This window comes from Telopea speciosissima, chromosome 5 (genome assembly GCF_018873765.1).
Source record: "Telopea speciosissima isolate NSW1024214 ecotype Mountain lineage chromosome 5, Tspe_v1, whole genome shotgun sequence".
In the NCBI taxonomy this organism is placed as follows: Eukaryota; Viridiplantae; Streptophyta; class Magnoliopsida; order Proteales; family Proteaceae; genus Telopea; species Telopea speciosissima.
In genome coordinates, this window is record NC_057920.1 from 1,942,884 (window position 1) to 1,956,193 (window position 13,310).

General features: G+C 40.3%; 1 protein-coding gene and 1 long non-coding RNA gene across 3 annotated transcripts; one reads left to right on the forward strand and one right to left on the reverse strand.

Moving 5' to 3' along the window:
* Window positions 1-3,079: 3,079 nt before the first annotated feature.
* Window positions 3,080-3,576, reverse strand: LOC122662367. Its single transcript, XR_006333008.1, has 3 exons — window positions 3,495-3,576; window positions 3,337-3,415; window positions 3,080-3,222 (listed from the first exon to the last, which is right to left on the reverse strand). It is a non-coding gene; the product is annotated as an uncharacterized LOC122662367 (long non-coding RNA).
* Window positions 3,577-11,177: 7,601 nt separating this feature from the next.
* On the forward strand, window positions 11,178-12,805 carry LOC122660905 (galactomannan galactosyltransferase 1-like). Of its 2 annotated transcripts, XM_043856161.1 has the most exons (2): window positions 11,178-12,506; window positions 12,560-12,691. In XM_043856161.1, exons 1-2 carry the CDS (start codon window positions 11,350-11,352, stop codon window positions 12,561-12,563), a joined length of 1,161 nt encoding a protein of 386 aa, XP_043712096.1. In that variant the 5' UTR covers window positions 11,178-11,349; the 3' UTR covers window positions 12,564-12,691. The 2 variants fall into 2 exon arrangements, with proteins under 2 accessions (XP_043712096.1, XP_043712095.1); XM_043856160.1 differs by having other exon boundaries at window positions 11,178-12,805.
* The last annotated feature ends 505 nt before the right edge of the window (window positions 12,806-13,310 follow it).

Consider the following 13,310-nt stretch of genomic DNA (forward strand, 5'->3'; position numbering starts at 1 on the left):
ATTGTAGCAGAACCCTCATTCTATGTAGGGGGCTGATAACATTCACCAGTTGTAGCAAAGGTTGTAAGTTAACACAAGTTTAGGTGGATTCATGGATGAAGGATCCGTCACCTATTTCAAATTTCAATCCAAAATGGATTGGATTATGCCATTGGGGTATTGAACTCGAATCCATTATAATATGAAATGTTGGAGTATTGGCTCCAAAACGGACCTGGGAACCCCTATTTGTAGATATTGCCAATTGTTAGTGGAAAACATTATGGGTCTCAAACCAGGAACTCTGACTCCATTACACAAACTTAGAATACAGATTATAAATTAAGTGTAGGGATTGAAAGTACCTTGCATCAGGTATGTTGATGATGCGACCACACTTAGACTTGAGTCTTCCACAGCCTTTTGTTACTCCACAAACCTCTTCTTTGTGGGAGAAAGAGGGAAAAAATAGGATGAAAGTTATAGGATTCAAGACAAGTATATACAATACTGTCTCAAACCTAATCTCAGTTCCACAGTGAAATTGATTTGGTTTATCTTATGTATGACGAATCGAATCGATTCATACATAGACTCCTATTAAATGACTAATCCAATAATTAATTAAGCTCGTAATTAAAAACTTCTACCAACGTCATCAACAGCAATGCTCGACATGATGGACCAAACTATATCGACCGACCATCTCTTGCCACGGCCCACCTATTACCAAACATGATGAACGTTGTTACCTCCTCCCCTCTCAATCTCTCATGTAATGTTGTAAAGTCTTTTAATTCCTATTTTGTAGTCAGCAGGTGCAGTGTGGCTGAATTCTGAATCTGAGTAGGTGGTGGTAATCCGTACGGACACGAGTGCATGATCTCTACGAGGCTAGCTTGCTTGAAGGATCATGTAGAATGGGGTAGATATATATGGATTGCAGGGGGGGGGGGGGGGGAATTTTAAAAAGGGTAGATAGATAGATATAGACATCCCAACATTAACTTTTGGCATTCTCTCTCCGTATCTCATTACCTTTATCAGAATATGAGATTGCCCATGATTCATCATTCCATGCGGCCATGAATTGAGGGAGGGCCATCACTTGTCTGTTGATTGATCTACCTTTCCTCCAATCTATCTTCTTAAACCAGGAATATTAAGCCAATGTATTGCTTGTCCTTTTATTTTCATCATAAAAATAAATTAGTGTAATGGGAAGGAGCCAGCCAGCCTTGTCTGGACACCGAGGGACATTGACGTCGTCCTGTCTTTTCTTTTCTGCAAACTAAAGCCTGTACGTAGCTCGTCCAACATATATATGAGATATGGTTGATGATGGTTCAAAGAGTCTAGATCATAAATGCCAGCTCCCCATGCGTGTCTTAGGGCTTGAGAGTTAAGAGACCCTTCCTTTCCAATATCAAAAATCGAAGGGACCCCAACAATGCCCATCTTTTCTTTCTTTTGTTTTATTTTTAGTCAACTCTCAACTCTTAAGTTAATTCAAGCCAATTCAACTTAAATGAATCTTATCCCAATTAAATTGGTTGGCTATATAGATCATTTTTCATTAAAATAAAAAATAAAAAATCATACTAGTCGTTAGTCCTAAGCCATGTATGTATTTTTCTCACCACTTTTCCTAGAGTCATTTTAGGCTGATTCTAGTTCTTTTAGTTCCTTTAATGTGAGTAAAATCATCCATTCATATTATAGCATTAATAGGTCTTGTTGCACATGTTCATATCATTTCAAATGACTTTCTCAATTAATCATGAATCGAAGATATAATACATTTATTCATATCTATCATATTTGGCTATGAATAATAACATCAAATAGGAATCATATCCGGATTCATATCATTTGTTGAAGATCTCCTTGTATGTCTTGTCTATTCCCTTTTCTATGTAACTGTGAGTGATAGCAACCAATGGACATTACTATCTTTATATAGATAGAAAACAAAGACCAACCCTTAAATAAGATCAATTGCGTTTTTTCCATAATAAGGCCTAATCACTAATAGGTCCACATGATACTTTACACATTAAAGCAATTAAATGAAATCCCTAAACCCATTAAGGAAATTAAGAATCCCACTTGGACTCCATCTGACCAAGGCTGCCCTGCCCTGCCATTCATCATTCATTCACTAATCCCAACCCACACAATGACCAATGCATAACCTATTCATGTCGAAAACATTATAAGATACTCCTAGCTTTTTTTTTTTTTTTTTTTTTTTTTTTTTTTTGCTAGTAGAATTGGAGAGGACAACGATTCCTAGCTAAACTAGCCATCTGATGCATTGTCCATCGTGGTCCTTTTGAATCTTCTGGAAAATGAGAGTTAAGGAGGAAGGATCATTGAACAGATAAATATCTGAAGGATTTGCCATCTTAATTGGCGGAAGAGCATCGACTACGAATTTAGCCTCCTGTCCCACTCCCTACCTAATGGTTTTATGCTTCGCTGTCAAGTGGGAACTCCCAATGTTAGAGTTATTGGGTCTGATATCATCGTCCCCAATGTAGCTTAAAACAGTAGACTTCTGGGCGTAGTCTCTGAAGCTCAATCTTTGTTGAAGATGGCCGCTTCTGCAAGTAGATGCTGCCCCCAATCAAGGATTCTAAGGGTGGGGACTGGGGAGACATTCAGAGTTCAGAGACACCCTGTTCTTGAAAAGGACATCTGATTCAAGAGGTTTTACCTCTTTTGGTCTCATATTCTTCCCATGATGGGTTTTGTTGTTCTCTCTTTTCTTTTTCTTGTACTAATTAATGTTCTATTTATCATAATCAGTTTTATTTCTTATATCTCTATAAATAGGAGCAGTAGATAAAAGTAGTAAAAGTTAAAACGAGAGAGAGAGAGTGGTCAGGAGTAGTTGAATATAATGAAGACCCACAAGTCTCATTTATAATTTCTAACTACCATTCATGAGTCATGACAAGAAATTATAGTTAAATTAACAGAAGAAATTTATTTTCCTTTCTCTAGTTGTTTCCTACAACTTTGACGAGGATGAAATACACCAAATAATGATAGGAGGGGGAGATGGGAAAGAAAAAAAAAAAAAAAAAAAAAAAAAAAAACGAAATAGATCCCTTCGAGATCTAATTCTTCGCAGTTACAGGCTTACAGCACATGTCTCTCTTGTTGAGAAACATTTAGTACAAGAAGAGATTGAAGATGTCCACGTATATCATTTCCACTCTCTTCCCTGCAAATAACCTGTGGGTGGGAAAAGAATAAGAGAAGAGGGAATTAAGTATTAAAGCAATATTGTATCGAACTTTCTAGGATTTTAGATGAGACAGAGCCGAAAAGATGACACAGTGGCATTACTGGTTTTTGCTGAAGATGATTTCCCCGGCAGCACGGACTCTAGGAAACTATAAGCAGGTTTCTGGAAAGAAGATTTCCCCTGCAAGATAGATAGATCGAAATAAATGGGCTAGCATAGAAAATAAGTAGAGATCCAAGTGAAAGAATTCTTCTCTCACCTTAAAATGATTTCCAGAGAAACCTTGCGAGAAGACATTCACCCCCGAAACTTGATTTTCAGTAAGAGTGAGTTTGTTCTGTTAATTATATATATATTTATTGTAAGGAACACCATTAATGGATAAATGGGCTGATGCAGATGAATCTAATTAAATGAAATGAGTCATATATTTGGGAATTAAGAGGTATGAAATTAAAAAGAGAGAAAAGAAAGAGGGGAAAGGGGAGATTATTAGTTTAAAAAAAAAAAAAAAAAAAGAAGTCACATGCCTTGGATAAGCTGAGGATGGGAGAGCTAGCAGTGTCATCAAGGAACGAGGAGGAGGGGTGACGTTGGTGACGATGATGCTCTTGGACTTTCCGTCTTTTCTCACTCTTCTTGGCTAATGCAGCTGCTGCCGAAGAAGAAGAAGAAGAAGCAGAACAAAAACACGCATTTTCATTATAGTTGTAGTAATAGTAGTTGCTATAGTCTTCGTTTTCATCGAAATGTGGAGGTCCAGATGATGCGTCGGAGACCATAGACAAATCCTCCTCCTTTTCTTCTTCTGCTTCAACATCATCCACTTTTGCATCTTTTCCTGTGTCAGGTTTAGCATAGATACCCAGGTGTGGATCACCAATTCTACCACCTACATTGTGATAAGGATTATTAGCAGAGGGGGAAGAGTGGTCTAAGTACATTGTCCAACCAGACTCACACCCACTACGGCACTCCTCCGAACCCCACCCAATATTCATCCTCCTCAGCTTCTTCGATTCTCCAAAAGATCCTAGAATTTTGGTAATGCTTTTTCTTCCCGGGAGCTGCTTTATTTATGAACAAAAATTAGATGAGATTGAAATTGAAATTCCGAGTTACTGGCCTTGGCCTTGGGGTCTTGGGGCCCTTGGGGCCTTGGCCTGGTTGGTTGGTTGGTTCCCTCCCTAAGTAGCTAGGTAGGAGGTAATACTTAGGGAGTGTGAGTGTAGTAGGACTGTGGGGGACTCTTGTGAATGAAGAAAACGCCAATCAAATTGTCACATACAAATCTTAGACTACTTATGTCCAGGTCCTCGTCTCTTCTTTCCCCAATTTTTTCTTATTCTAAGAAATTTTCCGTTTTCTTCCTAAAAATGCATCGAAACTGCCAGTTGGATTGGTTTTTGTTTGGATCGACTGAGGGAGGAGTGTTCACTTATCTGAATTGGTGGCCTGTAAGTTGAGTTCACGGTTTTAGTACAAAGTATATATCCAATTACGGATCGACACGGATTAGCCCATATCGGATAAGAGTGTCCCTAATTTTCCTAAAAAAATTGAAAATTAGAGTTTGAAAATCTGATCGATAAGTAGATTTGGACTGCTCAGGATTAAGATCGATTTTGTACAGAAACTAGGGTTTAGGGATATTATAACCGATTCCCACCAATTCTGGACTGCATCTGGCCAATCCCAATTTAATCGGATTGACATAAGCCAAATCGATCCAAATCCTATCCCGATTTCTGGTTTTCAAACCCTGATTTGTGAGAGCCTAGGAGGTTAAAATGTGTGTGAGAGAGTAAGAGAGAGAGAGAGGGGTGGGGAAGGCGGGGAGATAAAGTCACAACACACCTTCACATGCAAATACAGCGAGGCATTGTGTACGCTCTAAATAGAACTGGACACACGTCCATTATTTCAAATCCCGTGAACAGGGAAAGAAAGGGAAATACTCTCTCTCTCTCTCTCTCTCTCTCTCTCTCTCTCTCTCTCTACTCTTTGAGAAAGGCATTTTTTTTATTTTTTGGGATTGATAAAGGCATTTTTATCAGTCTAGTGCTCGCCACAGGGCAAGAAACACGTACCATCAGCATCCTACACATTAAAATGGAATCAAGAGCATGAGAAAATAAATAGGGTCGATATGATCAACATTAGACGTGGTCTGAAGTCTGAATCCAGCCAGCCTGGTCTAGAGTCAGGACAAAATATTGTCCTTTACAAATTGGTTTCATGACAAAGTTGTGAAGTGGTGTCAATGGCAATGTACTTCATAAGGGTGTTTTAATCAATACATATATATATCAAATATTTGTTAGGCACAAAAATTCCTCTATAGGATTAAAGTTTGTTGTAGGTTTTTTTTTTTTTTTTTTTTTTTTTTTTTTTTTAAATTTTTTACAGCAAAAGCATGTATCATAATAAGAGAGGAAAAAATTTTGCTGCTACGCTTGTGCCAGTAATGTTCCTACTATAAGATTGGCAGCCAAGGAAATGGAATAATTAACTTTCTTTTGGGTTTATAAATACCCTCCTAGGTTTTAGCATTTTCTAAAATATCCATTAAGATCCCATTTCCTTGGGGAAAATTATCCTCTCCAATTCTTTAGAGCTCGGCAATACTAGGTGGAGATGTCGACACATGGTAGTGCTTGGATGTCTGAACTGTCATGTGTCGGCATCTCCACCTAGCACTGCCGTACTGCCAAGCTTAAGGAATTGGAAAGGATAATAATCCTTTCCTGCTACAGGTGTAGTAGCAGCAAAATTTCGATCATAAGAGGGAAGATCGAGGATACAATACAACACGCGGATTAAAATGGGGAGGATTTATCTCCCAAATAACAAAAAAACCGATTGCTTAGTAGCAAGAGGTGCAAGTGCATTAGCACAAAAAAATCCTTGTCTGTAAATAAGATGAAACTGGATCTGACATAATCTAGTAGTCAGGGCAAAGCAGTCCAGAATAATGTGCTTAATACGCCTACTGAGTTGCACGAGGCCACACAACCTCAGGCGTGCTGGGTAGCACGGATCATTATCATATCAGGTTTTCTGTCCGGTATAGTTGTTCGATTCCTCTTATGGGGAAGCAAAAATGATGATCTAACCCCCTGCCCGAACACATTACCTGGATATGGTTAAGTTTTCATTTCCGCCCCCTATGAGAGGAATCGGACAACCGAACGAGGTAGGAAACCTGACAGGAAAAAAATTCACGCAGCACTGCACAACCTATTCTGTGACTACGCAGCTCCACAGACGCTTCGCGGTTCTGTGGATCACGCGGTGTAACTAAGTAGGGTTAAGACAAAATGGGTAGCTAATGAAAACAAGAATCAATTCCAGCCATGGATTTAGAAATTGCTATCCTGTATATTGGTGTCGGCTTAAGTGACGAAGGATCATTGATACAAAAAATATGGAGGACAAAATAGTAAATATAAAAAATATCAGAATCTTTGAGACAAATCGTTTGTTCTAGCCTGGTACAATCGATCCATCTGTATCGATATCGTTATCAATATCGGTGGTCACCTTGTATCGGTTTCATGAACTAGATGCCTGTCGCCCCAGCCTTGACAGCAACATGTAGGGATGTCAAAACGTAACCCAAACCAAATCGAACCGATCAAAACCAATCGAATACACACCAATATAAGTTTATTGGATCATGTTTCGGACTGGGTTATGTGACACAGAAACCAGTATAATCCGATAAGAAACTGATAAAAATCATAAAACACACATTTTTTCATACTTTTTGAATATATTTACATGTTAAACTGAAACCAAATCGATACGAGGCACCGGTACGAAATCGATAATCGAAACCGATGCACCCTCTATTGAATCATATTTTGGATGTATTCACTGATATCAAAACCAATCCAAACCGACGAATTGATACCCCTAACAACATGACATATACCATATAGGGGTGTCAATCAGTCGGACTCAGTTGGGCTTAGTAGGACCTCACGGTGCTTAAAGCTTGTACCAAGACTGCCTGTTTAAGTTCTAGGCCGGGCCTGGTCGGACTAGGTCAGGCTTTAGGCTATAATTGGGTAATATAATTGGGGCTTAACCGGGCGTTAAAAGGTGCAGGATCAGGATATGGGCCTGTTTAAATAGAAACGGGATTTAAACGGTGCAGCCCATTAAAACTAAATATTTAATTGAAAAAAATATCTCTACTTGGTGGTGTTTTCTATGCCTTCTCACAGGGCACCTTGAGATGACGCCTCTGCCCCTTGGTTAGATGCCCAAGCATGCTCACCCAATGGCCCAGACACGACCAAGTAGAGATCTCTTGCCCATTTTAATTTTATAAAGAGGTGTACCATCCTTCCACCTCTTTTCTGTCTTTTCCCATTAAAATTAGATATTTCAACCATTTGAACATGACCGAATCATTAGAAATAGGCTGAAATAGTGCAATTTGTGCTGGCCCATGTCCCATGATATAAATTTATGCTAAAAAAATATCATAAAATATATTGAATACATCAGGCCCAAGCCCAATAGAAAGTTAATGTCATAAACAGATTTAGACCAACAAATCTAACAGGGCCCAAGCCCATAGTAAAAAATTACAAGTTAAAGGATCGGGCTAGGTCTGACGCCCGACGTGCTAGGACCCTACACCAGAACCGCCCGGTTAATAAACAGGCCAGGCCATGCTTAGATGGGTCTGCCGGGCCGGTCCTAGAATTAGTAACCCTAATACCATCCAAGACCACGCAACGAAAATGGGCCCATTAGGCTTACAAGATAAGGCTTATAGGCACCCTCACGGGTTGACGCTAAGGGTGTCAACACTGAATCAAAACCAATCAACTGAATCAAATCAAATTTTAAAGTAATTGAATTGGTTTCAATTTTTAATATTGCCCAAAAAAAATTGATTTGATTAAGTTTTGAACCGATTGGATAGGGCTCCCGTGTAAACGAAGTTAGAAGATAACATTAATTTTAAAATTGAGATATGTAAGATTGTAATTCCTTTACTGTTCCTTATTAATATAATATAAGCTCCTATTATCCAAAAAAAAAAACATTTATTTTAAAATTAAGGATACTATTTTCCCTAAAATAGTGATGGCAACTTGATAATTTGTACTGTTGGCACCGATGGAAGACTCCACCCCATCATAGAGTTGGATTCTATTTTTCATTCAATCATATTCAGATGATGGCAAAAATAAATATGGATATATGAGAAATGGTGAGAGGGTGTTGTAGTAATTTTGATCATATGAATACTTAGCAAAGGAAGGTGTGTACACATGTGTACCCTGGAATGAGGAACAGTAGTAGTCCTCTTGAGTTGAGAAAGTCTGGGTGGGACTGGAAATCATTAACGTCAAATATGGTAACTGCAATTCATGGCGAACTTGAGATTTCCTATTAATTTTTATACCCGATGTATGAAGACGATGGGGGCACTCTCCTACCATTTATGCTCCTCCTTTGATCAGTAATTGGTTTCTTGGCTTACCTTCCTTTTAATTGGCTTTATTTTCCAAATGAACCTTTCAATCCCTCCTTGTCCTTCTATCTCTCCACATGACAGAAATTGTCAGAAATAATTCCCTCAAAATTGCTTGCTAGCCGTGTAAAGGAAAGGTTGCCGGACCGTATGTCCTTTAAATGTCTTTATAATTTTTTGGGTAGTAACATTTAATTTATAGAGACTAGCTAGTGTGTATTGCACATGGATGAAAAAGAAATTGACTCTTAAATCATGGATCGGAAGTAGGTCATACTGTCGTACACATAACTGACTGAGTCTTCTTTACCAGGGAATTAGCAAAATTATTTTACTCTCTTGAAATAAAAGAAAAATTATAGGCATCAAAAAAGGATGATAGATGTAGAATATCATCCAAGATAGGCTTGAGAGACAAGGGTCGAGAAACATCACTATGTTTAAGATAACCCACAACAGCTTGGTGATCCGATTCCACCACCAAATAATTATAGCCTATAGAAATTCCTTACCAATAATGTTGAACAAATAACCAATGTTTCTCCTTCGATGGGAGTAGTAAAAGTAGTTGGTATAGATACAGCAAGAAAGACATGACCTTTAAATGTCTTCATACGTGACCATTCATATATGATGTGAGATCCTCGATAAAAAAAAATAATAATAATTGTTTTCTTAAATTATGACTTTAAAATGGAATTCCAAGTGCTAAAGGGTATTTTGGTCATTTATTTTATGGGACGATGTTCTCTGCTTAGGAGCACACGATAGGCTATGCCCAAACACATGAAATAGGACTGGACAGTCATTTTAATCATTCAAGGAGAGAGGCCGATCATTTCGCCTACCCCATGTTTCGGGTTTGCAAAGAACATTTTTCTTGTTTTATATAAAGGGGATTCATCTATGGTCAAGAAAAACCTTTTTCCGAATGAATTTTTTTTTGGTAAAACTTCGGAATGAATTGAAATAGAAAGAAAAAATAAGAAAAAGAAAGGACCCACGGCTGCCAGAAGGGACTGGCTTTTTCCTATGTTTTGCTTTATCAGAATTTTTTTTTTTTGGGGGGGTAAAAATGCTTTATCAAGGTTGGCTTTTATTTTTCACACTTGTTGGATCACTTTTCATTAAAACTTAAAAAGTTCGAAATTGTTCTCTTTTAATTACTACTGAAAATCTTTCATTTTGATTTTGTATTTTGTTTTATAATCTGTTTATTTTAATAGAAAATTTTTTTTGATAAATTTATATTTTAAGTTATTATACTGTTTTGAGGGGAAAGTTTTCAAACACAGTTGTGCAAGTTAGGATCTTTATCACCCCCAGTATTGGGGGCACTGTTGTGCGCATTGTGGAGCTCAGTAGCGCCCATGTGTGCACGGTGAGGCCTATTATGCACACATGGAGGCTACTACGCAACACGATGCACACAACAACACCCCTAGTTTTGGGGCCATAATTTTCCTGTAATCTGTGCATGTGAGAGGGTGGGAGTTTCAAGACATTAATTAATAGGTGGGGGTTTATGACTTTTCCAACTCTTTGTGAGAGGAGATACGATTGTGTATGCTTACACGACCGTGTGTGAAAACTTCCTCCTTGTTTTTATTTTAGATTGAAAGTTTTTTTTATAAATTTATTTTTTAAATATTCTTAATTTACTTGTTGAATGATATACATATGTGCGGATTATTATCTTCTTCAATTCCTAAAGTGTGACAGTAAAATTTAAAAACAATTTTTTTAAAAAACATCAGAAAAAATATGTGTGTATTCATAATGTTGTAGACCCATCTATGGATAAGATTGCACAACTCACCTTTTCCTGTCTCATATCGAGTATCCATCGACTACTCCAATCTAACTCAGTTGTACAAAAACAAAATCTAACACTCAGTAGTCACTCGTTGTGGGCCGTACAATTGACTGACTGATCACTAAGCTTGAACAGTTTGAACTGGAGCTTGAAAACTATATCATCCGGAGGGGGGCGTGGTCCGTGGTCCGTGGTTCGAGAGCCCGGAAGCTAAAAAGTTCCATAAGAATTTGTCGGCATAAATTGCGCAGTCCACGCCATGTGTCTTGTACTCTAGTCCCAACTCCCAACCCCCATATCAGAGGGGTATCAAGGCGTTCTGAAAGATTATGAGATGTGACATAGACCCCACAGCCGTAAGTTTCGCATCATCCCCGTAAGACAAGTCCCATTAAATTCAAAGGAGAAATAGTGTTTGAGGGAGACTGAGAGCCACTCAAAACAGTCTCTGTGTCTCACATCTCTCACCATCTCCGGCCTCTGCTTCTTCTTCACCTTTTTCTTTTCATCATGCACCGACGGTTTCCCCCTAATTAACTTTTCTCTCTTTTCCTCTTCTTTTTATTCAATCTCCACCCGGAAAAAAACAATAAATTTTGAAACCTCAAACAAGTCTGAGCACTTGAGCAGTAACGGTTAGCTCTTCTTCTCTCTCTCTCTCTCTGCCCAATATGTAAGTAAATATAAGGAAAAAAAGCCCAAGTTTTACAAGTGGCATTGAAAAATCTTCAGCTACTCTTGGTCAGTAAAACATAACCACCAGTTCAGAATTCGTGACAAATCCATCTCTCTCCCTCGGAGATGGCGTCTCCACCCTCGGATCAACTTCTACTTCGTACAGCAGCAACGACGACGTCGACGGCAACAGGCACGGCTAAGCCCCAATTTCGCAACAAATCCTCCTCCACTCTTACCGACGGCATTATTTTCATTGGAGGAGCCATGGCGGCTATGCTACTCGTTTGGGTTCTATGGTCTTTCGTAGACCATCCCGGCCCTAATAACTTTTCTACGTCAGTTGCCGACCCAAAGACCACCACAACCACGGCCTCGGAGGTCTTCACCGCGAAGTATGACTGCAGTATTAACCTACGCCACGACCCACCATCTCCCACCTTTTACGACGACCCCAACCTCATCTACTCCGTAGGCGGAGGGGAACCCATGAAAAACTGGGACGAGAAACGGCGAGAATGGCTGAAGCAACACCCGTCGTTCGCTGCCGGAGTGGAGGATCGAATCCTGCTAGTGACGGGGTCGCAGCCGTCGCCTTGCCGTAACCCGATAGGCGACCACCTGCTGCTGAGGTTCTTCAAGAACAAAGTGGACTACTGCAGGATCCACGGGTACGACATCTTCTACAACAACGCGCTGCTCCACCTGGAGATGAGCTCCTACTGGGCGAAGATACCGGTGGTGAAGGCGGCGATGTTGGCTCATCCGGAGGCGGAATGGATATGGTGGGTGGACTCGGACGCTGCGTTCACGGACATGGAGTTCAAGCTTCCACTGGACAGGTATAGGGAGCACAACCTGGTGGTTCACGGGTGGGCCAACCTGATATACGAAACCAAGGAGCCGAGCTGGGTGGGCTTGAACGCCGGAGTGTTCTTGATTCGGAACTGCCAGTGGTCCATGGACCTAATGGAGGAATGGGCCTCCATGGGTCCACAGACGCCGGCGTACAAGGAGTGGGGCCAGAAGCTGAGATCCACCTTCAAGGACAAGCTGTTCCCGGAGTCGGACGATCAGTCGGGTCTGCTGTACCTGATGCTGAAAGGGAAGCAGCGTTGGGCGGAGCGGATCTACCTAGAGAACCAGTACTACTTCGAGGGTTATTGGGTGGAGATCATGGGGACACTGGAGCGTATCGGAGAGCGATACGAGGAGATGGAAAGGAGGATGAGACTGTTGAGGAGACGACACGCGGAGAAGGTGAGCGAGCACTACGGGGAAGCGTGGGAGTCGTACCTAGAGCTGGAGCGGGAGCGGGACGGGAACGGCGGCAAGGGTAGCTGGAGACGACCCTTCATCACGCACTTCACCGGGTGTCAGCCCTGCAGTGGTGATCACAACCAGATGTACGCAGGGGAGAGCTGCTGGCAGGGGATGGAGAAGGCCCTCAACTTCGCCGACAATCAGGTGCTTCGCAGCTTTGGTTTCGTGCATACTCACCTACTGAATTCCTCCTCCGTGTCGCCTCTGTCGTTTTGATTTGATTTGATTGGATTAGAGAGGAAGAAGATAAACATGAGCGGTACAGGGGAAGCCGGGCAGGGGAAGGGGAAATTTAACCATATAATAAATATAAAACTACTTGTATAGTAGTAGTTCTCATCACTTGAGTTGATGAATGAATGGATGGTACAGTGAGATATACTATACAATACTATACAGGGATTCCCTATAATTGTGTTTAAGGGTATGGGGAGTTCCCCTGGCCTGTTCTTCTTATTGAATACTGATAGTAAGTAAAAGTGATCTAATAAGTCAGAGTAACTGAGCAATCTTCTTCTTCTTCGGTTCTTTCCTTCACCCTCCACAAGACACACACACACAGAGTCACACGGCACAGGTTAGAGGAGTAAAAGGAAGGAAAACGTGAACCATCCATCCTCAACGTCATAAACTGCTCAAAGCGCGAGTCCCGTTGGGCCGTTGGTTTCATTTTCAGAGAGTCACACTCTCCCAGTCTCACTCAAAACGTAGGAGCAAAGTGTACCCCTAAGTGTCAAAGATCATACAGTCGTGTTATCCTTTTG

Excerpts from the sequence above, each read along its gene's own strand:
- LOC122660905 (XM_043856160.1), top strand. The coding sequence starts at position 11,350 with ATGGCGTCTCCACCCTCGGATCAACTTCTACTTCGTACAGCAGCAACG.